The sequence below is a fragment of the Triturus cristatus genome, chromosome 1_1 (assembly GCF_964204655.1).
Source record: "Triturus cristatus chromosome 1_1, aTriCri1.1, whole genome shotgun sequence".
NCBI classification, from domain to species: domain Eukaryota; kingdom Metazoa; phylum Chordata; class Amphibia; order Caudata; family Salamandridae; genus Triturus; species Triturus cristatus.
In genome coordinates, this window is record NC_140579.1 from 496,386,816 (window position 1) to 496,412,974 (window position 26,159).

At 47.1% G+C, this 26,159-nt stretch overlaps 1 protein-coding gene across 2 annotated transcripts in view; it reads right to left on the reverse strand.

Annotated features, from left to right (window-relative positions):
• RNF31 (ring finger protein 31) overlaps positions 1-26,159 on the reverse strand; it is a 954,370-nt gene that overhangs the window by 48,657 nt on the left and 879,554 nt on the right. For both annotated transcript variants that reach the window (XM_085641869.1, XM_085641861.1), the window contains exons 20-21: positions 3,759-3,816; positions 3,501-3,597 (exon numbers count right to left, since the gene is read on the reverse strand). In XM_085641869.1, coding sequence (XP_085497995.1) covers positions 3,501-3,597; positions 3,759-3,816 — 155 coding nt within the window. The remainder of the gene's footprint in view (positions 1-3,500; positions 3,598-3,758; positions 3,817-26,159) is intronic.

Sequence of the window (26,159 nt, forward strand, 5' to 3'; positions counted from 1 at the left end):
TCAGAGAATTCTTTAACACCCTGTCTGCGCAAATGAACAGCCACAAGTGAACACATGGGTGGAGTGGAGACTCTGAAAGAGGGCACTTTGAATTGCCAATGCTTTCTGATGACCACAAATTGGAGATACCAGCGATGTGCAGGGTGTATTGGTATGTAGAAGTAGGCATCTTTCAGGTCGAGAGTGGTCAGGAAGTTGCCTTGTTGCAGAAGTGGAATGACATTCTGGAGAGTGACCATATGAAAGTGCTCTGAGAGGATGTATTCCTTGAGGGTGCAGAATGGGCCTGGGAGATCCATCCATTTTGGGAATTAGAAAGTACAGAGATTATACGCCCATGCCCTGGTGATGGTGATGGGGGACAGGTTCTATAGCCCCTTTGTGAAATAGTGAAAACAGGAAAGAAGGCAGTATGGGATAATCAAAAGCCGCACCACCTAGCTATACACAATTTACAGACACACTTTTATAACTTTGGTCAAAGTTGCCCACCTCCCTGGTCCACTGCCAACAGACCACACAACTATAGTAAACTTAAAGCACAGAGAGGCAACATAAGAGTTTCAAAATGCACAAATGCAAAACAAGCGAATCAATCCGGACTCTTCAATGATGTTAAATATGATCCTTCAATGGATACTTGGACCACATATGATGTAAAGGAATAGTGCAGCCAGAGTGCAGCCAACGCGTTTCGCCCTGAATAGGGCTTCTTCAGGGCAGTAGTCGAAATACTCCAATCTAAAGATGGTCACGAATGTACCCGGATCAACGCTGTTTTTGAGCCCGACGGTGGGTCAAAAGACATGGCGCTGTACAGTGATTTCGAATGGAGTAATGATTTCGGATAAAGATAAACTATAGGTGCGCCACCTTTCATAGTGAGCACATGCAATCAGAATTCGGATTTGACTACGCATATTGGAGATAAACTACGTTGTTTTTTTGAGTAATTGCGGACTTTTAACCCCTTCAGTGCCCATGACGAGCTGGACTCGTCATGGGCTGCGGTGGCGCTGTGCCCATGACGAGTCCAGCTCGTCATGAACTCCGCCCGCTAATACAAAGCGCGGCACTGGGCGGGGAAAGGGGCGGGCATGCAAGGGGTTAAGAAAAGTTGGAGACAAACAGAAGGTTGTCCTCAGGATTAATTTCAGTTGTGGAACGATAACGCACTAATTTGAAGTGTATGATATATTGATCTGGATACACCTCCAAGCGTGACAGTCTGTGCCAACCATGGCCCAAAGAAAGTGGTAGCCCAATGGTCTGTCTCTGGCATTCCAGGGTTACTGAATGTCCCTTGGCAGAGGTCTACTCTGCTTGAGAGTAGAAGCGAGGGGGAGGGGGTTCCGTACTCACTGCCTGCAGAACTTTTGACTCTTGACTCAACATAATCTCCTACGCAGACAACACTCAACTAAACTCAACTAATCCTCTCACTCACGAGGACCCTTCCAACGCCAAAACCAACTTCGGCAACGCCATGGCAAAAGTAGCCAAATAGATGAGACCACTGCCTCAGACTCAACTCTGACAAAACGGAAGTGGCCAGCAGAACTCGGACCAACACCCACACCAACAGACCGCGCACGCAACCTTGGTATCATCCTCAACAGCCAACTGAACATGAAAAGACAAGTAAACGCTGTAGCATCCTCCTGCTTCCATACCCTTTGCATGCTCCGCAGAATCTTCAGATAGATCCCAGTCAACACCAGAAAGACTGCCAAGAAGGCCCTTGTCACCAGCCGCCTCAGCTACAGCAACGCTGTCTATGCCGGAATTGACTACCAGCTCGTCAGAAGGATCCAGACCATATAGAACACTGCAGCCAGACTCATCCTGGACCTTCCCAATGGAACCACATCACCCTCCCACCTCAGATACCTCCGCTGGCTCTCCATCCAGAAGGGATGCCAGTTCAAGATCCTCATGCACGCCTACAAAGCTCTACAAGATCAAGGATCATCCTACATCAACCATCAACTCAACTGCCATCTACCTGCAAAACACCTCAGCTCCTCCTCTCTCACCCTGGCACCCCCCCTGCATCTGTCGCAGCTGCTGTGGGGGGCGCTCCTTCTCCTACATTGCCGACAAGACCTGGAACAACCTACTCCTCCACCTCTGAACAGCACCCTCCCTGGCGGACTTCAGAAAGAAACTCAAGACCTGGCTGTTTGACGGAGACATGGCACCCCCAGCGTCCAGTTACCCCTAGGGGTGACAGTGCTGCGCTATACAAATGCTGACTGATTGATGACCAAGCACATTATCAGCAAGAGGCAGGAGTCATAGTACCTTGTGCCTCGAAATACCTCTTCAAAGAAAAATAACTTGCACACATTAAGGGCCAAACACTCGATGGCAATAATATGCACAGCATGTGCATCTACAGCCACACATGCCACAGACAATTTTTCTGTAATGTGTAGCCATATATAAGCAACATATCTCTTTCCTCTGATCCTGAACTAAAACAACTGCTAAACATATCACCTTTATCCTACAAGTAAGCTGCCATTGTTTCTTATATTCAAATCTCTTAAGATCATGGCATAAAAGGCACAATTCTAAGGCACAGCTCCCTCCTCCACCTCCCCCTGATATTGCCACAATACTGCTGATCATTCTAACAAGGACATCCTTGTGCAGGTACTCGTTAATGGCCACATCAACCAAATCCATACTAATGGTATAAAGTCCAATATGCCAACAGTTAAAGTTTGTAAACTGACAAGGAAAGTATCTATTATCTACTTTGAAGTCCTGCATACAGAAGGCAAATTTAATATGTAACGGGAAAATTAAATCTCCTTACAAATCTCTAGCATTACCGCTTTTCAGCCTTTGAATGGGGACTCATCCCTTCTCTCTAACATGTTCAATGGCATGCAAACTCCTCCTAGAGTTAACCTGGAGCCTTCACCAATGAAATCATAGTGGACCGCTCTAATGAGGACATTCTTGACCTTGATGAGAATAAAAGAAGCACAGAAGTCCGTTTCTTATCTCGTCGTTACTATTGTAATGAAACATGCTCGCTGAGCAACTCTTGTTGAGAGATTTATTGTCGAATACCAAGATGAGTATAATGAGCTGCTCCACCTCACGGCCACTGTCTGTTGCCCGCCGCTGTCTCCGCCACGAGATTCCGTTCTCGAATTTCATCACGTCAGTCAGCAGCACGACACTAGACACTGAACTAGAAGGGTATAACAATCTGCCTATTAAAAGATTGTGTATTAGAAAACCAGAGACTTGCCTAGATATATGAAAGTGCAAGTGTGAAATATAGATTACTGAAGAGGAGAGAGAACCAGTACAAGTAAGAAGGAGATCAGGGAGATGACGATAGAGAAGAGGGAAGAAGCAAATAAACAGTGAGACAAGAGGACAAATATGAGATCGTGAGAGATCAGTTAGTACCAGGTGAGAGACTTTAGCCTAGGTGGTAAATATGAAGGTTGGGGTAAACATAGGAAGGAGATCCTTACTCGCACAGTCCAGCATTCCCTGCTGTTGTTGCTTTTCCACAGGGCTCATCCTTCAATCTGTCCACACCTTCCTTCTGCTCCAGAACACGACAACCACCTAAGAATGTAGAGACATGTGGAAATGTAACAGCTTTTGTCAATAATAGCATTGACCACTTCACCATCCTTGTGGTCCTAAACTATTTCAGCAGAGACAGAGTGGGGACGTGGTGGGTGCAACATGAAAAAGTCCACTGTCAGCAGTTTCTTTGCTCTCACCTCCAGGTGCTGTCTGTGTCCCTGCAGGAGGGTCAGTGTTGAAAACAACATTGGTATCCTGAAAAAACAAAGGAAAGTTTGATAAACTTCGGGAAAAAGTTAATGAATGGAAATAAAGAGCAAAGCCGCTAGAAAATACCTAGTTATTATGGCTAGCAGACAACTTGTAATCTACTGAATATCCAACAGATAATATCCTGAGATGTTGAAAATGTTCCTGATATCTCAAGATGGAGCCAATCTTTACATACACATTAAGAAGGTAAAGATAGCACATATCTGGGAGGAACAAGGAGATGTTTATTGGAAAACAGTGACAAACTGTACTGATTTAGAACAGTAGTTTGCCCATCACAGGGAGATGAGCTTAGATTGTGGTGAACTCAAGCAACGTTTGTGGATGAGTGGTCAATAGGTTGTCTTACATGAACCATCATGCTATCCTTCGCCTGGAGGTGACAAGACTGAACAATTTCTACAATAACCCTGTAACCCATTTAAAGGATATTTTCTACCTTTTCTTCAACTCTGTATATTGCAAGCTACAATGTGTAGATTAGTCTCTGCATGTTTTTTCAATTAATCAAAATACAACACCGTCTGTGATAGTAGATTTTGACTCATCATGGATCAGGATGTCAACATGCTATTGAGCTTTCACTGGTGGATGTTGTATATGTGTGCTATTTATAAAGCACAAACGTAGATGGAAGACGCAGAGCGCTGTACATTTACCCATGCAATATACAGTAAAAGTATAACTGGACGGGTAGCTGGTTTCTAAGAGCAAATGTTTATTGTTACTGCATTATCTAGAGTGCCTTAAAGAGGTGTATCTTCAGTTATTTTCTAAATTGAAGCATAGTTGGACTGTCCTGATGGATACAGGGATGTCATTCCAGATTTTGGGTGCATAGACGGAGGCCTGTTTCCTTGCATTTTCTATTTTGCATTTTTGCCTATAGTCTGATGGCGTCACGGCTGCAGGTGTGCCAACAACAATTGGAGGAACAAGTTACTTACCTTTGTTAACACTCTTTCTGGTAGATATTCTATCTAACAGCAGAGTCCTTACCTTTAGAATTTCTCCAGGCACCAGACTGGATCCAGAAAATGTAATCACATTGCTCCATTGGTGGTGTTGTGCGGCTCCCCAATGACATTGTTCCACGTCAGAAGTGATGAACAGAGCTGAATACAAGCACCACCCCTGCTCCGATGTCAGATCCTTTCTTTCTGCACGTTCGTATGCGGATCCGAGGTCCACTGCCAACTTTTTCCTCTTATTTTGTCAATTTTTCTCTTCAAAAGTATTTTTTTCAGTGTGCAATGGAGAACCAATAAAGTCAGGTGTCAGAGGTGTTCTCTATGCTTCATGGTGATCTGAAGCCGGGTTGATAGTTGTGATAGAGGTGTGGATATGATCTTGAAGTTGTGCATAGACGGTATTTTCAGTCTTGCTGGCAGGTTATCAGGGTCTAGCGTGTAAGGATCTAGCCTGTCTGGAGAACCTGGGGGAAGATGCCTTTATTGAAGGAGGCATTGATGATGGTGAGTAGTGCTGAGAGCGCTTTTCCAGAGGTTTGGGGAAAGGTTAGGAAAATACATAATTTTCATAATCGGCGACTTTGAGGGATTTGAAAATGTCAGCAATGTCTTTGTGAGACAGTGGTTAGAAAGATGACCACAATGGGATGCCGGAACGGTTTTCAAAGAAGGTGGACTTCAGCAGCGTGACATAGTCGGGGGTTCTGTTTTTCTTCTATTTTCCTTCCTGTCTGTGGATGGAGCATTTATTGTTAATAAGTTCTTTTGAGTGAAAGGGTACTAGATGGTCTGGCTTGCATGTCTGTGTTGTAAGCAAGTTTGTCTTGAAATTTAGACTGTGTATGGACTGTTTTTTAAAGGTCAACCTAAAATTGATCAGGTATTGAAGGGTTACAATGGACAGTTGGTATTGGTCAGAAGACAGGCTCCAGTATACATTGTTTGGAGTGTGTTGCTTGGGTTACATTTTCTATCATGTTGAGTTTGTCGATGAGGATGAAGAGGGTGTCTGTTTTTTTCATGCTCGAGTTGTCTGGGAGGTTAAAGTCACAAAGGATGGTGAGCGTTTTGGGTAGATGAGGTTGTGAGGACGTCAAGAGTATGAATCTTGTTCTGTCCAGGAAGCCTCTAAATGAGGTGGAAGTTGCGGACCATGATCAGGAGCCTAGGAAGGGGAATATGAGCTCCATGGAGTAGAATGCTGGTTTACTTGCTTATGATCCAGGACGAGGAGGACTTATAAACTGTAGTGAGGCTTCCTCCGATCTTATGAGCACTGCCTGCTTGCTGTGGCCTGTGCGAAGGACACCTGGAACGTGTGAGGTTAAGCAATGTTCTGTGACAAAGAGTGCATCAAGATGTGATAGGGGATGAAGTCTGTTATGCATGGTGCCAAAACAGCAAGGTGATGGAAAAAATGCTTAAATTAATCTCAGCCACTGGGAATCTGTTAAGCCGCATTCCAGACCATTGTTTTTCACTTACTTTGCCATTCTAGATTCACCATATGCAATTTGGTCTTGGTCCTGTTTTAACAGAAGCAGTCTAGCTTGGTCTGCCAGGCCAGGTCTCCCCAACGGAAACACAAGCAACCTCAGTTTCAACCTACTTTGTCAGTGAGGTATAGCTTGAGACCTAATGCACAGTGAGCAGGGCACCCATGTCTACCCATATCTGACACACTTGAAGCATCTACTGCAAAAACAACAAGGTGACAAAAAGAATGCTTTAATTAATCTCTGCCACTGGCAATCGCTCTGGCCACATTACAGACCATTATTTTTCGTCCACTGTGCCATTTTAGACAGAGACTGGCCTTTTGAGAATCATTCATAGTCCTCCTCTAAAAGAAACGTCCAGTCCAAACTATGAGGTCACTGCCATATCAGAACACAAATATGCACTGTGATGCCGCGTGCCTGAAGTAATGCAGAGCATTCATTGAGGAGCATGAGAAGTAGTGTATGTTGAGTAGTTTGAGGATGTGTGGGGGTTAGTTGGATGTGTATGATGAGCCTGGGTTATAAGGACGCAGTGTGAATGGTGGTTCGGTCTAGGTATGGGTGTGAATGTAGAGTGATAGTGTGGTGTTCTGGGTCAGGCATGTGGCAACATTTTACTGTGTACTTTACAGTGGAGCAGGAGTTCTGACTCTAACAGATCCAAACCAGAGACAACGGTGTCTGCCCTTTGCTGTGGATATCTGGGCAGTACAACATCTTTAAGGGTGAACTGATTTGAGAGATGGCAGGAAGTGATGCCACTTTTTGTAGATGGATGATGTAAAAAGCAGTGATGTCTTTTTCTGGGGAAAGGACAACTCAAGAGTGAGGTTCACAGGTCTGGCTTCTTCTGTTAAGGGTTATTTAGGCAGAACATCAGTGATGGTAATTCCTGAGGAGCGGGTGGTGGGAAATGCAGTGTGGCCACTTTCTCCTGAGATGGATGAGATAATAGCTTGAAAAAATATATGAATGGGGAGCTCGAGGGCTGCGTTTATTGTAAACTGCTCCATGAAGCAAGCACCTGATATGGTTGAAGCAGAGGAGAAAAGGATGTAAGACCTTTCCAGAGGTTACTGGGCAGTATCCTCTGGTAGTTTAGGTGGGCTGACAACGCCAACTACAGAATCTCACATTCAAACATTGATGGCCTCCTCCAGTCCTGGAGGAGCATCGTGGTGTTGCTTCTGACCCGATTGTCTGAACTCCCTGCCCAGTGTCCACACACACAGCAGTTCTGACCAGCTCCTGAGTGGTGTGAATTAGCCTCTGTGATAGGGATTGCAAGTGGACCACAGTGGTATCTGGGGGAGATACCGCTCCTGACCATTCTAACTTGATTGGAGTCTCCAAGCCAAGAATGATTGCATCCACAAATGACAGACCCAGTCATCCTGACTGAAGCCTTGTGGAGTGCTGCAGGAAGTTGCTGCGCTAATGACCCCCAGACCAATTTCTGAATAACTGGGGAAACAGTTCCCACACACCTACTCTGCCCTCAAAATAGCCCCTGCACCCATTTACCACATGCTCAAAGCTGGTGGTAAATGACTCTACCTTTTATGGTTATGTTATTATCAGTAAATGTAGTCAAGATTTAGGCCGCGAGTCTTTAGAATTGAGAAAGGAGAAAAACATACTGGTAGTCTAGTAAAAGATGAAAACATATGTGTTGGCTTAAAATAAGTTTGTGGGTTAACGGAATAGGATTTCTGAGGCCAACACACAGGCAATCAATACTGTCAACTTTGACATCTTAGAATACACCCATTCTAAAGAAGAAAAAGTAATTCAACTGTAACTGTAGATTGCCATTGTGGGTATCTTCGTGTTTTCTCAGGGTCTGGGGTGGGAGGTGGGTGGTTTGGGAAGTCTCAGTGTGGCTAGCCCTACAGAGGAGCATCCAGCCTTAATTGAGGCTGCAATGCAAGCTCCTGTATCCTTGTACTTTGTTTTCAATTCTCCATTGCCCCCAAAAGCAAGCAAGAATTGGCAATGCCAATAGGCCTGGCTTATGAATGAAAGAGCGGTTTGTTGTCAATGGCTGGTTTAGGCAACCAGTAACAACTTCATACAAGCACTGTCACTCATTTTTGCACTTGTGCATCCATTCACTCAACCACCAACTCTGACGTTCAACCCTGATTGACCTGTAATAAAACACACTAACTCAACAACATATGCAAGATAAATTAAAAGAATACAAGCAGATAACAGAAGATATGGTGCTGTCTAAAATTGGTGGGCGTATGCTTGCAATAAAGAAATAGCAGGCATCCGTCTGGCAGTTTATTGTACATGTTTTATTGTTGTTTCAAAGTTTACGCATGGCTGCCACATTTAAGAATCAACATATAGTCATCCATGAATGGAAAACAATGACACAACACGGACAACAGCATTCCATAATGGGCACCTACTTTAGAAGAAGTGGCCATGCAGGATGTTGTGCACTGTAGATGAAATGAGTAGAAAACAAGTGGCCCATTATGACTGACTCGAGAGCTGTAGTATCCTCTTACAAAAAGTAACGAAATAGTAGGAGGATGAGCACAGAAATTAAAGGAAAACTATAAAAGGAGAGAACTGAAAGCTAAAGGGATGCACAATCAGCCCTGAAATTAAATAGCACTCATTTTCAGGTGGATGTGCACATGTGATCAGAAAATGCTCTTATTCACAAGACAAGAGAGCCAGTGACTGATTTAGACTGAACCACTACCCCAATCAGTATGCTGTCATGGATGGAAGCAGAGTGTAAATGACACTCAAACAGACCAATGGCAGAATAGGGATGACTCAAAGGTTTTCTATCAATATATGTGTGTGTGTAAATATATAAATATATTATTATATATATGGATGGATCATTTTATGACTTTTATTACAAGTTCCCAGCAGAGAGCTAATTCTGTCACTTACAGTACATATCTTTTACTCCTATGGCTTTGCACAGGTAACCATAGATTTCATGTTACAAAATACCTGACTGCAGGCTTTGCTTATATTTATTTTTATTAACTTTAATAAGTACTGGCCCCAGCAACTAGTTGAGCATAATTTGCAGAACAGACACACAATAATTGCTCGTAATAGTGCATCAGACCAGATATTAGCTCTGGTCACAAGCCTTTGTGTGCAGCTACTAACAAACACATGAAATGGAGAGAAAATCCACTCCCATTTCCCCTCCGCAACTACCTGCCTGCAGGCTTTAAAACTGTGCAGAAACAATCCACCCCATCAGGCATATTTGCTTCAACGTTTTACATAGAAACTAAATAAGACTTACTACCTTTGTGGTAATGTTTCATAATAAACAGATCAGACCTAGGGCATCAGAAAAACCCTTTTGCTAAGAAACCAATCGTGGCTTGTCACCATAACCAACTTAGACCTACTGCATAGAGCTTAAGCTTTCCTGCAAGGCAACCATTGGGCATACCAACATAAAATTGAAAAAGAATGCAAAATAACAGATGGAAAAGCAAAATACTATCTATCCTAAGAGGGTCTAACAAGGATTCTCACTGTGCAAATCGTCTATACCCATGGCTTGTCAGAAAGGGTATCCAACACCAAAATCCTTGCTTACGAAAGTGATCGGTGGGATTCCATATAACAATATACATACTTGTAGGTTTTAATACAAAGTAATCACAATACACCCTTTAAAAGATTGATGTTAACATATGAGTCTCACAACAAACATGTGAGACCTATTATCTTTAAAATAACATTGCATAATAAACATATCAGGCCTACACCCATGATCAATGGCTTATAACCACAACCAACTCCATCTGCTGTTTTGAGTATAAGCTTTGCGACAAGCCAAAAAGTGCAATACAAATAGTCTTTTAAATTCTGACCAATTAAATCCTGTACTGGGGGTACCAATATGTAGGTGGAGACTAAGTCCCTCTCTCAGCAGTACTCTGCTTTTTTTTGTTTCTCACATAAGGTCTCAAAACAGATGCGCTGTCATGCCAAAATTAAAACAAGTTCTTCTCTGAACGAATACTTTTGCTGCCTGACATTGATTCCCATGTTCTATGCAATTATGCCACCTACTGGTTGGATCACGAACAGGCTAAAATAGTTTGGAAATTAACTTACTTGGCTCCCACTGCTAAGCAGACTGCTGGCATTAGATCCTCTGTGAGGTCGAGCAGATCCTCAGAATGATCTGGTAAGCTACATCATCAGGGGAGCCTGCAAAGAACTGCTGCTGCTGTGAAGAGGAGAAGTGTCCGAATAGATCCAAGCCTGGATCTAGGATGTAAGGAACATGAAAGCAGAGGGGACAGAGTCTGGGTCACTAGCCAGTGACTGAGGGCAGGATGGACCAATGCCCACAGATGTCCGGTGCTTCAGGTGAGTTGATGGGTGTCTTGACTCTTCAGCCACGAGGTTCAGGAGGTGTTGACGAAGTCCACGAGCTGGATTCGAGCTGTCCCATGAAGTCTGTCGAGTGCTGCGGTGTCGGCGACCAGATTCGACCCAACAAGCCTCGGCAATGGCAAGTCACTGGAATTCAGAGAATGGACTGCGGTGCAGACCAGCAAGGTCTGAGGGACTCACCCAGCGAGGGCAAGTCAGGGCACGTATGGAGCAACCAGGAAAGCCCAAGCAGAAGAGGAGTCGCCTTCGTGGAGACCTGCTAGCCAATGGGCTAGTGATCGCGAAGGAGCCTCGAGTGGTCGCACTTGAAGCTGGCCCACGGGTCACTCGTGGAGTGGAGGCCAACAATCTTCGGTGCAGGAGGTGCTCAAAGCTGGGGCTACTCAGAGCCCAAAGCACAACTTCGAGGAGGACCACGAAGATAGTGTTGCTGCAAAAGTTCACGGTGTCCAGGGGTCACGGTTCCACGTCACCCACGATAGCCACGGGCCTCAGCTTTGCTGTGGACACAGGGTAGCCTCGGGGAAGTCTGGAAATCCACCTCTGGGGATGCAGAGACTTCGGCGTCTGGCGGGAGCTTCAGAATTGCAGACCAGTCAGTTGCTTCTTTGGTGCCTGCCAAGCAGGGGAGTCACTCCTTGACCCCAAGGGAGATTTCTTCAGTCTTCTAGTCAGGATAGAACGTCGAAGGTCCAGAATGTACGTTGCAGAGTTTCGTCCAGGGTAATCTAAAGTCCTAGGGACTGGATTCCTATACTTATAGTAGGTTTAGGGGATGGACTAACTCCAAGGCCCCACCTATAGGTGGGCCAGGAAAGAGGGGTAGTTACACCCATTTCCTTTGTCCAGATCCGCGCCAGAGCAGGGGCAGGTATCCCCTGCAACCGGTTAGAACTGGAGTATGCACAGGGACACCAAGTGTGCCCCCAGTGCAGGACTGCAAAGCACCAGAGAGTGCTCCCGCCCAGCCCCAATACACATCAGCCTGTCTGGGAAGGTGGTGACACCTCCCCTCGACAGGAAACCTATTGTCCAGGCCTCCCCTGCCGGAGTTTCGGTCAGCAGCTGGAGGCCAGACCCGTGTTTGTGGCAGGGGCATCCATTTTGTGATGCCAGGGCTTATGAAAGTCCTACCGGGTTTAGCCAGTGTGAACATGTCTCTCCCTCTAGCAGGGTGGAATGCTACTATTCCAAAGCATGTGACACCAAACACAACATGTTTTGATGCAGCCATCCCAAAGTTAGCATTTACCGCGAGGTTATAATGCACTTAAGAGTATCACAGAACAGCCATAAGGAAGTATTTCCGAAAGCTGCAGAGGGGCTCTGCTCATGCTTGGGCACCCTCTCACACAAAACCAAGCACTCTGCCTTCAGGATTGTCAAGGCCTGCCATAGGAGTGGCTTATAGGTTTATATGTGTCTGTATAGGGTAGTGATATAGGTAGCCTATACCAAAGTAAGGGGTGCAAGCACACCCTTACCCAGGCTGCAGTAGCAGACCTGTGGTGCCATTTTGGAGTGCTTCCCAGGGGTGGCATAATAAATGCTGCAGCCCCTGGTAGGCCTCTGAGGTACCTATGCCCTAGGTACATAGTATACCATATACTAGGGGCTTATAAGTTACTCTAGAATCCAATTAGATATGTACCTAATATACATGCAAACCATTTTACAGAGAAAGCAGATAGACTGGGGCCCTAAATAGCAAGATCGCAGTCCAACTAAGTCATAAACCAGCAAAATACCAGGCAAAAAGTGGGGGCAACCATATAGTCAGATGCCACCTTCCTACAATATTCTCCAACAAACAAGGATAAGTTAAACACGTGAAGTCTGTCTGCAGGCGTGATATGCTATTCTAAGTTACTGTTGGATCTATTCCAGACCATGGTTCAACTGGCTGACTGAGGAGTGAGATTTTGATTAAAGTGCATCATCTCGGTGACTGTATTTCCTCAGCTCCTCCTTTCTGAGACTGTGTTTGGTCTGACAATTCTGCAGGAAGGGGTTTGCAGGGAACTTATCGACTTTTACTGTCTTTATTTTTTTACCATCAGTGTCTTTTACAAAAATGATAGCATTTGGTCGACATGTTGGACGAACAAATGCTCTCCGTTAAATGGCACATTTCAGAGGTGCTGTTGTACATCTGGATAACAACCTGACACCATAAGCCAAGCAGGACACTGGCGTAGTACAATCCTGGCTATGATGTCAGCTGTGTCTAAAATGCACTCAATAGTCGAACTGCTGATTGTTTTGCCTTGAGCAACTAATCCTTCCCCTTTCTTTTTATACTCTTCTGGAAGGTGCTTAAAGAGCTCCTTCAATGCCTACCTGTAGTAGCTATCATAGCTTGATAGGAGACTACTGAGTTGGTGATGCACCAAAACGTGGCGACCACAAAAGTCACTCTTTTACCAGCTTCATCTATTTTTTTGGATTCTTTATCTGAAGGGGGAGCATCCCCAGTAGTTGGGCAGAAGATCTCTTACGTGATGTATGCACTACCAGTGAGTCTGGTACAATGATTCCTCTAATGTATGGTGGATCTTGAGGGTCAGGTCTGTATTTTCTTTCTATGCAAGGCGTTGCTGCCCTCACTTTAGAAGGTTCTTTAAAGATATCTGTGGTGCTTTCTAACACATCTTTAAGCATAGGCAAATAACTAACTGCCACCTCTGTTTTTGATAGTGTTTCAAATAAGCAAACACAAGGAGAATGATGATGGATTCAACCCAGATCTGTGACTGGGGGTGAGTGTCAAAGTTTCAGCGCTCCGTCCATCATCTCCTTGTGATTGCTTTGTTCGCCCTAGGTTTGCAGGGTATGCCCAGACGTGGGTCCCTTGGACACTGCCACTGGATTCAAGCAAGCCTGGCTGATATGGGGTGTTGCCCTGAAACCGGTCCCAGGATGTTTGTTTCCGGTTCAGGGAAGACCTGGCTTGGCAGTTCAGGCGAGACACAGGGTCAAGACTGATTAGCATATAGCTGGGTCTGAACTGAGGTGGCAAAGTGAGCTGAAGAATGATGATGGATTCAACCCAGATCTGTGACTGGGGTTGAGTGTCTGAAAGGTTTCAGCGCACCGTCCATCATCTCCTTGTGTTTGCAGTGTTTCAAACAATACAAACCAGCTCATCTTCTAGTGTTTATCTGTACCTGGTGGTGAGAGGCTGTCCTTTGTATAACTGCATGAAAGGTTGCGGTATCAACTGGTGGTGATGGTTTTATTGGATAATGCTCGAAATCTGGGTCATTTTGGGGTTCAACTATGTATCTTTTCAAGGATCTTCCCCCATGGTCTAACTACTTCTTCCCTGCATCCCATGATAATAAGGGCTCCCTGAATCTGAGTCGGTTTCTTTGATATATTGTGGTGGAGAATGCAGTGCTAGGAGAGGGGGTAGTGAAGGTGAATCAGGCAGTTGAGGGATATGTGCCGAATCCTCTTAGGACTTGGTGGTGGCACATGAGAAGGTGAGAAGGGCTGTTCCTCAGTCAGTAAATGTCTCTTCTTTGGAACTGTGAGGAGGCCTGGTCATGGAGGATTGGCAACAAATCTCCTTTGTCAGGATGAAAATAAAGTTTACATTGACATTCATTGAAGACGCCCGGTAGTCTCTTAAGTATTGATCCGTCTGAGGTTTCCGGTCTCTGTGTCAGGGGATGCTTTACCTTCAGTGCCAAAATGTGTTGAGGCTTGAGCGTTGAATTTGAATGCAAAGCGACCTTGATTTGTGGGTGTTGATGTTTTCGACCCAGAGTTTGAATAACTCTACGATGCTGATGAACCTTGGGGCTTCGACGCGTAGTGCGGCTTCTCCACAATCACTGGCGGTATTGAAGCAGGATAACAGCCGGCGCCCCTTACTCTGCTCAATGTTGAGTCTTTCTCTAGAAGACTATGCCTCTAGACATTTAGCTGTTTGGGATTTGGCTATGGACTCAATGCCTGAATCCTGTGGTAGTGGTGCTCTGTCTCGACAACTAGTCTTTTAGGGGCTTGAGACAGCTTCTGTCACCACCAAGGTGCAGTTTTGTTGCAATGGTCTTCAGCCCTTAAACTTAGGCTAGTGATGGAATGTCTGCAACCTCTTCTTCAACCTCTGAAGGTTCCGAGAAGACCTCTGCTTACTGTTTGTTTTTTTACAGCAAAATAGCCCTAACAATTTGACTCTTTATTTTTGGGCGAAAGCCACAGATTACATAAAATGTGGCAATCTGACTAAGTATTTTTAGCATTGCACTGTTGACAGAAGTGAAAAGGAATTTTCTTCAGGCTTAAGTGCATTCTAGAGAATTACCTCAAGGTCCCTCTACAACAAGCCGTCACACCCAGTCTAGTGTCTTCGATGAAGGAGTATAGAAAGATCGATTTTAATAAAAGACATCTATTGCTGTTTCCACACTGAGTTCGGAGCAGCGTCCCAAGTAACTGAGTCTGAGGGCAGAAGAAGACAATCTAAGGTGGAGCCATTGGGCTGGTGCATTCTGGAACAGCAGTAAAGCTGGTAAAGCAGTTCCTCCTGCAAGTCAGTGCCTAGCCAGAGAATGTTACAGAACACTGGAAAAGTGTACGCAGATAAGGTTGGTCCAACATCCACACAGTAATTTTTGGTGAATGTGTGCAGTGTGGACCAGGCAGCTATTTCACAGATATCAGCTACTGGAATTTTAACTAAGAATGCCTTGGCGGGGCAGGGAGCTGCCTTTTGGCTTTGGGATAGAATATGAATACACTTGACTAACCAGCGAGCTATTCCTGCTCTTGAAATTGCGCTGCATTTGTGTGGTTTGGAAAAGGCTACAAACAGCTATTGTGTTTTAAAAAAGATTTTGTCCTATCAATGCAAGTACAATAGGGCCCTCTTTACATCTAGTTTGTGAAGTGGCCTCTGTGTAACAGAGTTTGGATGCAGAAATAACAGTCGTAGTGCTATTGTCTGGTTAAGGGGGAAAGAAGAGATCACCTTGGGTAGAAACTCTGGATTAATCCTAAGGATTCTCCTGTCGGAGTGTACATTAAAACACAGGTTCCTCTAAAGTGAGCGCTTGAATCTTGCTTACTCATCTAAGGGAAATGATGACAACTAAGAAGACCATCTTCCACTTCCAGCATAAAAAGTGTAGAGGGCTAGAATGAAGAGGCTCGAAGGGGGCCTGATAAGTCTTGTGAGGACTAATTTGAGGTTCCTGGATGGGATTGGGGGTATCATGGGAGAGATAATCCTCTTGAGCCCTTCCATGAAAGCTTTAATAACACGGATTCTGAAGAGAGAGGATTGCTTCCTGTTTTGTAAGTATGCTGCCACTGCAGCTAAATGTAGACAAATGGATGTTTAAGCCAGGGCCAAGCGTTGCAGGTGCAACAGGTAGCAGACAATATCTTGCATTGTTGGTTTCAAACGGTCAAAGTGTTTGGGTAGACAGTAGTGGCCAAACCTCTTCCACTTTGTGGCGTAAAAAGTAGTGGGGCGATGGGCTTTCCTGAGGATAATCATGCACTCAGGGGTTAAATTTAGATAACCAAACTCTAGGACCTCAGGAACCAGATCGCTGAATTGAGAGGTCTGGGGTTGGGATTTATCAGGGTACCTTGGTGTTGTGTGAGAACGTTCACCCTTTTGGGGAACTTCTCATGAGGAACTAACAAGAGTTTGAGAAGGGTTGTGATACAAGGTTGTCTGGCCCACTTGGGAGCCACTTGTATTAAGGTGAAGGAGGTCTGTCTATGCTTCCGATTCACAAACGGAACGAGTGAGAGAGACAGAAAAGCATACGTAACTATACCTGACCAAGTCATCCACAGTGCATTTCCCATGGATGGGAGGTGTGGAGAAACTGGAGGCGAAACTTGGGCATTCGGCAGTTGCAAACAGATCTGCGCCAACCTCGACAGCTGGGAGGAGTGCGTGCTCCTGACTCTGAAGGTAGTACATGTCAGTCATGTTGTCTGTCTTGATGAAGCCTATTTTGTGGTGAATGAGGAAGAAGAATGCTTTGAGAGCCAATTGCACTGTCAACAACTCAGATAACTTATGTGAAACGGTCAGTTGGAGGGAAGTCCATTAACCCTGAACAGTGATGTTGTGTAGATATGCCCCCCTTGTAGGAAACTGGCTCTATATATACTACACCAAAATGAGGTATAGTGTGTATAGAGTCCAGGTGACCCCAGAGGTAGGCAGAGGTTAAAGTTAGATAGAACCTTACTCTCTATTTGTGGTAGAGTGGTCGAGCAGTAAGGCAGTATCAGAGGACAGTGTTAAGCATTTGATGTACACACTCAGTCAGCAAATAAATTCACAGACTTAAGAACTGAACTCTAGGCCTATTGTTTTTGTATAAAAATACATACTCTTATTTTGTTTTTAGAACCAAGCAAGCCTGACACAGGTAAGCATTAAATACTTTACAGTAATAAGTTGCTGATTGTAGAACAGTTTGAAAATGCAATATGAATTGTACTTTGTTTGATTTACAGGGGATGCAGTAGGTTGCAATACTTAGCAAATACAGTGCAATGAAATGACTAGGCTTTTTCAGTAAATTACAGGTAAGTTACTTTTTACATTACTTTTCTAACTCAGTGCTGGATACCTAGATTCAGCACTGGGACATTTCCTGCAAACCGGTAAGTAAATACACTTTGGTAATTTGTGCGATTTTTAAAGAATATATTTAGATTTCAAAATTCCACACTTCAAAACTTTTTGGAAGAAAAGTGTCAATGTTATCCTATGGAGGAAAAATAGGTTATCGGTTCACAGGTAAGTTATCGACTGTAAAGGTTCTGGGGTTAGACTCAGGGGTCCACCAGGGTCAGTGATGCACTCTTGTTGCACCCTCAGCAGCACAAGGGTGGCCGGGTGCAGTGTTGAGGCCCAATGTTATCCAATAGGGGACAGAGGACCTCTGGTTGGTGGCTACTGGCAAGCAGGCCACTGGGTGGTGGGAGCAAAGCTCCTAGGGTTTAGGTCAGGGCAAATGGGGAAACAAGGTAGCACAAAAGGTGTACCCTCAGCGGCACTGGGGCGGCCAGGTGCAGGGTGCTGTCTCGAGGTCGGGTGCCCTGTTTTCAATGGAGAACCTCTGGTTTGCAAAAGCACTTCAGGCTGGGAGACAAAGGACTTCTGGGTGCGACCACCACTTCTAGAGGTAAGTTGGGAAGTTAGGGGTTGGTTAGGCACCGTCGGTTTGGGCACACAAGGCTGTGGTGCCTTTTGGGGTTGGGTCTTCTTACCAGCTTCGGTCGCGGTTGGGGGGGTGCTTCTGGATTTAGGCTGCAGGTGTCGGCTGGAGGCAGGACAGGGGTCGCCAGATCTCAGGTCAGGATCGCCGGGGTGACCTCCTCGTGGTGTTTTTCCACTCAAGCTCGGGCCGGGTTAGGCAGGTGCAGAGTTGGCTGGATTTGCTGTCTCCGGCTGCTGCCAGAGGTTGCAGTTGAACAAATCCGGTGTTCACGGGAGAAGCAGTCTTTGGAAGTGAAGGCAGGCAGGTCCTATGTGGTTTTTGAGGTTGCTAGCTGCAGGACACACCGGGATTTCGCAGGAGCAGGTTCGAGGGGCAATAGGCCTGTAGGGATCGGGCCAAATCAGTGGGCGTCTTCATATTGTTAAATGGCTTCCTCTTGTTCCTTCTTCTTGTCATTTCAAGATCTGAGGAAGCAAGGTTCAGAGTGCCCCCTAAATACTAGATATAGGGGCGTTACAGGTAGGTAAAGGGCAGGAACCAATGAGTCCCTTCTCTGGGGTGGGTACACCCCCTATTGTGCCACCCTCCAGTGGGATGGGGGCAGGAGCCTGTCCCTGGTTGGTTGGGTCACCCCCGTCCTCAAGATGGCAGGGACTCGGAGTTGTGCTGAGGGGTGGAGTGGGCAGAGGTGGGCACACCTCTCTCCCTCACTTGTTTTTCCCGCCGGTGCTTCCACCCACCGTGGGGGGTAGAACCAGTGGGGACCAGTTGCTGAAAACAGCAAATGGTCAGGTCAGGCTCACAAAAGCCTTTGAAGCTTCCCCTTCGTGAACCCTGCCCATCCTTGGTACCTCGTTCCAGGATGTGCATTGTTTCAGGCCACTCAGAGCAGCATGCATTCGACCCAGGGGTCCAGAAACATGTCTGGTGGTGGCAGCTGAAAGTCACTCAGCCTGGACAATAATAGTGGGTTAGTTTTCAGGGGGCATCTCTAAGGTGCCCTGTGTGCATTTTTTTTCATTAAATCCCACACTGACATCAGTGTGGGTTAAATGTGCTGAGAAGTTTGACAACAAACTTCTCAGTTTTCAGTGTAGCCATAATGGTGCTGTGGAGTCTGTAATGACAAGCTCCCAGCACCATATACTCTTAATGGCAGCACTGCACTTACAAAGTCAAAGAATGGACTTAAGACACTGTAGGGGTACAGGGCTCATGCACCTGTACTTTCACCACTGGCATAGGGCACCCAGCTAGAGGGGTGACTGATCTATGCCAGGGCAGTGGGTTGTAGGCATGGCATACAGGGATGTGTGCCATGTCGACTCTTCACTTTTTTCTGCACCAAAACACGCAGCCTGCCGTGTGTAACGGTACAGGCGCTCTAAGGGTGGCACAATAAGTGCAGCAGCCCTTAGAGGTCTTCCCTGGTCACAGTGCCCTGGGTACCTGTGGTACCATTTACCAGGGGCTGACCTGTGGCCAGAGATGCCAATTGGGTTAGTTTTGTGGAAAGAACACAGGCCCTGGGAACCTGATTGGCAGGGACCCAGGGCACACCAAGAAAAAAGTGCATCAGTAGTCTGGCAAAATGTGGGGGGGTTACTGCAACAGAAACCCACTTTCCTACACCACTGACCCGCGAGAGAGGCGTCTGTGGTGATGATCACCTTTGGGGCAGGAAAGGCCTGCTAACAACAAAGTTTTGCTATTATTACCACTACAGAGAGTGAGAGGTGCTAGCCTTTACCGATGCTAGATCTTCCCATAGACCATCTTGTCACCACTGTGCTGCTAGGCACTCTTAGAGAGGATGCATGTGTAACTGGGCATGTGGAACTATGGCGATGGAAGATGCCATCATGCCGAGAAGGCGTATAACTGTGCATACCAATAGCTGGTGATCCTGCTGAAAAAGAGACAGCGGGAACTGATAGGCTCGTACTCGAGCAGGGCTGGGTTAAGCCTTTCCAGTGATTAAATTCAATATTGCCCCTAGGAAGGATTGTATCTGTAGTGGCAGAAGATGGAATTTTTCCACATTGATGAAGAAGCCCAGATTGTGAAGGATATCTAAAGTGATCTGAGTGAGGGTGAGACACTGCTGCTTGTTTGCATTCTTTATCAGTCAGTCATTGAGGTAAGGGAAGACGTGGGCGCCACTCCTCTGTAGATGAACAGCAACCATTGACTGACATTAGTGCAGTGGTAACACCAAAGGGTAGAACTTCGTGTTGAAAATGCTGGCCACTTACCATGAATCTAAGGTAGCTGCGATGTGCAGGGTGGATCGGGATGTGGAAAGAGGCGTCCTTCAAGTCAAATGCTGTCATGAAGTCACCTTGCCGCAGATTTGGGATAGCATCTTGGAGCGTGATCATAGGTAAATGCTTTGAAAGGATTACTTGTTGAGGGAGCGAAGGTCTAGAATGAGCTAGAGACCCTTTTAGGGGTGGGGGGTGGGATTAGAAAGTACAGAGAGTACACCCCTGTACCGCATTGATGAGGTGCACAGGCTCTATGGCTCCCTTCAGCAAAAGGGTGGCCACCTCCTCTTGGAGAATCTGTTGGTTTTGAGAGGTAAGCGAGCGCTTGCATGGTGAGGTGTTTGTTGGTGTGGCAGAGAGCTCCACACAGTAACCGTGCTCTATAATGAATATGCTACTTACCAGTATGCATCTGTTCTTGGCATGTAGGGCTGCTGACATTCATATCTGTGCATAGATCGCCGCCTAGTGTTGGGTCCGGATGTTTGCACGTTGTTGTCCTGGAAGAGTCTTCGAAGTATCCTTGGATAGGTGACTCCTCCCCTGGACTACAGTGCGCATGGGCATCCTCTCCATCCTCAGATTGTTTTTCGCCATTGTGGCAGTGATGGAGTAGATACAGAAAGTGATGACCATGCTTACAGTAATTCTGAAAGCTGCAGCTGCTACAGGCGCCGGGGAGGAGGGAGGGCGATATGAATGTCAGCAGCCCTACATGCCAAGAACAGATGCATACTGGTAAGTAGCATATTCAGTTCGAGGCATGTGGGCTGCTGAATTCATATCTGTGCATAGAATGTATAGCAGTGCCCTCTATTAGCGGCGGCTACCAGTGCCAGCTGCAGCGGTCTGAAAAAGGGTTTTGAGAACAGCCTGTCCTACAGCTGCCTGCTGTTTTGATTGCACATCTACACAATAGTGTTTGGTAAACGTGTGTGTAGTGGACAAGGTGGCTGCTCTACATATATCAAGCAGGGGAATATTTCCTAGAAAAGCCATGGAGGCCCCTAACTTACGTGTTGAGTGGGCTCGTGGGGGAATAGTTAATGTGCGTTTTGCCTTTTGATAACAAATTTGGATACACTTAACTATCCATCTGGCTATCCCTGCTTTGGAGATGGCGTTACCTTTGTGGTGTGGGGCAAAGGCAACGAACAGTTGTTTTGTCTTCCTAAAGGGTTTGGTCCTGTCGATGTAATACATGAGGGCCCTTTTTACATCTAGTGTGTGGAGTGCCCTTTCCGCGACAGTTTGTGGGTTTTGGAAGAAAACGGGCAGTTCAATAGTTTGATTCATGTGGAACTGCGATATTACCTTGGGCATGAATTTGGGGTTGGTACGTAGTACGACCCTGTTGGCATGAACCTGTATAAATGGCTCTTGAACTGCTAGTGCCTGGAGTTCACTAACTCTTCTTAAAGAAGTGATCGCTACCAGGAAGGCTACTTTCCAGGTGAGGAATTGAATCTCGCATGAGTGGAGAGGTTCAAAGGGTGGACCCATCAGGCGTGTGAGGACCAGGTTGAGGTTCCACATTGGAGCTGGTGGGTGGCTTGGTGGAATAACTCGTTTGAGTCCTTCCAAGAATGCTTTGATGGCAGGCACTCTGAATAGAGAGAGGTGCTGCCTGGTTTGTAGATAGGCTGATATTGCGGTCAAATGGACACGTATAGAGGTGTACGCTAGATTGCATCGGTATAGGTGTAGGAGGTAACAAATGATGTTTTGGATGGATGCGTCCAGCGGGTTAATGTTATTATTACCGCAGTAAATAACAAACCTTTTCCATTTGGCTGCATAGCAAGCTCTTGTAGTGGGTCTTCTGGCCTCCTTGATGATGTCCATACAGTCAGGTGGCAGGTTGAGGTAGCCAAACTCTAGGACTTCAGGAGCCAGATCGCCAGGTTCAGCTGTTGCGGATCTGGGTGCTGAATCTCTCCATGGTTCTGCGTCAAATGCGCGGGTTTGATCCGCAGCCTTTGATGCGGCACCACGGAAAGTTCGAGGAAGGTGGTGTACCATGGCTGGCGTGCCCACGTAGGAGCAACTAGGACGAGTGTCAGGGAGTGTTGTCTGAGTTTGCGAGCCACCAGCGGTATCAACGGTGCTGGGGGAAAAGCGTACGCAAATCTGCCGGACCAGTTCATCCATATCGCATTGCCCTGCGACTGCGGATGTGGGAACCTGGCGGCAAAGCTTTGGCATTTTGCGTTTTCGCTTGTGGCGAACAGGTCTATCTCTGGATGACCCCACTGCTGGAAGTACGGCTGGAGTACTGATGGGTGTAACTCCCACTCGTGCATCTGGTGGCTGTGTCTGCTGAGCAGATCCGCCATTTGGTTGTCCTTGCCGGGGAGGTGTTCCGCCATGAGGAACATGTTCCTCTGAATGGCCCACTTCCACATGCTCTGAGCCAGATGAGACAACTGTGGAGAGTGCGTCCCTCCCTGCTTCTGTATGTAGTACATTGCGGTCATGTTGTCCGTCCGGATCAACACGACCTTGTTGCACAGATGTACTTTGAATGCCTTCATGGCTAGGAAGATTGCCATCAGTTCCAGAAGGTTGATGTGCATTTTCTTCTGTTGTGTCGTCCATAGTCCCTGCACTGTGTAGTGGAGTACATGAGCTCCCCATCCCTGGAGAGACGCGTCTGCTGTCAGTACTATTTGTGGAACAGGCTCCTGGAACGGTCGACCCTTGCAAAGGTTTTGTGGATTCCACCAATGCAGAGAGTTGTATGCCCGACCGCTCACCAACACTAGGTCTTTCAATTGTCCTTGAGCCTGATTCCACTGACGTGCCAAGCACTCCTGAAGCGGGCGCATATGTAGTCTCGCGTGTGGGACTATGAAGATGCAGGAGGCCATCATGCCTATCAACTGCATGAACACTCGCGCCGGAAGGGAGTGTTGAGGTTTGAACTTTGAAATCAGCATTTGCATGCTGTTGATTCTCACCAAATTTGGCTGAGCTGTGGCCGCCAGAGTGTTCATGGCTAGGAAGATTGCCATCAGTTCCAGAAGGTTGATGTGCATTTTCTTCTGTTGTGTCGTCCATAGTCCCTGCACTGTGTAGTGGAGTACATGAGCTCCCCATCCCTGGAGAGACGCGTCTGCTGTCAGTACTATTTGTGGAACAGGCTCCTGGAACGGTCGACCCTTGCAAAGGTTTTGTGGTTTTGTGGATGTCTATAGTCGCACCTAGGTACTGTTGTACGTGTGCGGGCTGTAGATGGGATTTTGGGTAATTTAGTGAGAACCCCAGACTGTGAAGGAGGTGAATGGTGCGGGACATGTGGCTGGCACATTGCTGGGCTGACTTTGCTTGAACGAGCCAGTCGTCCAGGTAAGGGTAGACGTGTATGTGCTGCCTCCGTAGATGTGCCGCCACAGTAGCTAGGCACTTTGTAAACACCCTTGGTGCCGTTGTCACGCCGAAGGGAAGGACTCTGAACTGGTAGTGCTGCCCTTGAACAGTGAACCTGAGGTATTTTTTGTGTGATGGGTGAATGGGTATGTGGAAATACGCATCCTTGAGGTCCAGTGTGGCCAGAAAGTCTCCCTGCTTGAGCAGCGGGAGGACTTGCTGTAGAGTGAGCATGTGAAAATGCTCGGAAAGAATGTATCTGTTTAGGGGTCTCAGGTCTAATATAGGTCTGAGTGACCCGTCCTTTTTCGGTATTAAAAAGTACAGGGAGTACACCCCCGTACCTTGCTCTTGGACGGGTACGACCTCTATTGCGCCTTTTAGAAGCATACTGTGCACCTCCTGCTGTAAGAGCGTTAAGTGCTCTGAGGACATAGGACGGTTTTTTGGAGGTATTGTGGGTGGAGTGGAGGTTAGTTCTAGACAGTAACCGTATTTGACAATATCTTTGACCCACCTGTCCGTGGTGATGGAGTTCCACGTGGACAGGAACCTTTGTAGCCTTCCCCCGACAGGTGTTATGTGGTCGGGAGGAAGGGAGAGGGCGTCACTGCTTGTTCTTGGGGGAGGACCTGGTGTTGCCGTAGCCGCGTCCTCTGCCCTTTGTACTGGAGCCACGATATCCACCCCGGGTGTTTTTATCGTAGGTGGTTTGGGTATTGCCTTTGCTGTATGTCTGCTGTGACCCCTGCCCTCTACCTGCTCCCCTATTTCCGGGGCGACGAAAGGAGCTGCTCCGAAAGGACTGAGTCTGGAGAGCCCCCATGGACTTTGCAGTGTCCGTGTCCTTCTTTATTTTCTCAAGGGCCGTGTCAACCTCCGGCCCGAATAAATAGTCGGGGTTGACAGGTTGGTTCAGTATATAATTTTGCACCTCAGGTTTGAACCCGGAGATTCGCAACCAGGCATGTCGTCGCAGCATGACGCTTGTGTTTATGGCCCTGGCCGCCGTGTCTGCGGCATCTAGTGCACACTTGATGGAAGCATTTGTGAGTAGCTGTCCCTCTCTGATAAGAATTTCTGCACCTTCTTTGAACTGGTCAGGGAGATGTTGGAGTAGTTGCTCCATTGTATCATAGTGCGCTCTATCGTAGCGAGCGAGGAGCGCTTGAGTGTTGGCTATGCGCCATATGTTGGCAGCCTGTGCGGCAACTCGCTTGCCAGAGGTCTCTAAAACCTTGGACTCTTTGTCCGGGGGAGGAGCGTCACCTTTTGATTGCGAGTGTGCCCTCTTGCGAGCATTCGCAACGACAATGGAGTCGAGAGGTAATTGGCCTCTGATGTAAGTAGGGTCCCCAGGTGCTTATCTGTACTTTTTGTCGATCCTGGGGTTTATCAACCGTGCCCTGGTGGGTTCCTTGAAGATGTCCTTGGCTGGTTTGAGGACTCCTTTCAGCATGGGCAGAGTCTTTACATGCCTTTCCGAGGAAGCGAAAGTGTCCATAAGGAAGTCGTCTTCCACGGTGTCAGAGTGAAGCTGCACGTCATGATTATTTGCAGCCCGTTCAATAAGAGCGTTGAACGCTGCAGTGTCCTCTGTCGGAGATGTTTTCGCTCCATAGAGTTGAGGGTCCTGTGCATCTAGAGGTGCACTGGGGTCTGCAGGGTCGCCCCAAGTTTGATCAGGGTCCTGTTGGTCATCAGGGTCCATGTCTCCATGGTAAGGGACTTGGTCACCCATATAGTCTGCCAACGCATCCGTGTCGGAGTGTGTGGGAGAAAATGATAGTGGGTCTTGGTAGGGCGAGTCGAAAGATTCGCAAAGCACAGGTTCTGAGTCCACAGGCAGCTTTCTCTTTAGTGGGATCCTGAAAGGGTCCAAGGGTGGCTCTGATGTTATCCTCCGGTCATGGATAACCATCCTGCCGGTGTTGGCGTCGATGTAACGTGACGGAGACGTCTCAGCAGGTGTAACCGTGGTGTGGGTGACCCGTGTCCTGAGTTGGAACATTTTCGGGATCGTGGATGGCGGCAGGCCAAAAGTTATGTTGGCTGGCGCCGAAGAGGCTGTTTGAGCTTTTAGTGGGCCGGAGCCTGATGTGTCCTGGAGGACCGCTTGGGTTTTGCTGCTTTGTGCTGCAACGGTTCGCGCGTGAAGCGCTTTCGAGGCCTTAGCGCCCACCAGGTTTGTAGAGGCGGCCGTGGACTTTTTCGGCGCCGGTGGGTCATCGGGTCGAGGGGCGGAAATGGCCGTCGACGTCCTCGATGCAGGAGGCTTCGGTGTTGTCGTGGAAGCGACGTGAGACGCAGCAGGTGGTATGACCTTTGGTTTAGGAGTTGATGGCGTCGGCGCTGAGAGCCGAGCAGGTTTGATGGCACCGAGGGCCTTTTTCCGAATGCCGACTCCGGCGTCGGCCGCTTCAAGTTCGGCACCGAAGTCTCGCTTGGTGCGCTCGGTGCCGATGCGTGTCGCTGGCGTCGAAGGTGTGGAAGGCCTCGATCCGACTAGCGCCACTTTCGGTTTCGGTTTCATTTGTACCGGTGCAGCTTTCGGTTTCGGTTTGGTAGAAGGGAAACCAGCCGGTGTAGGTAATAATGGCTGCCGCTGAA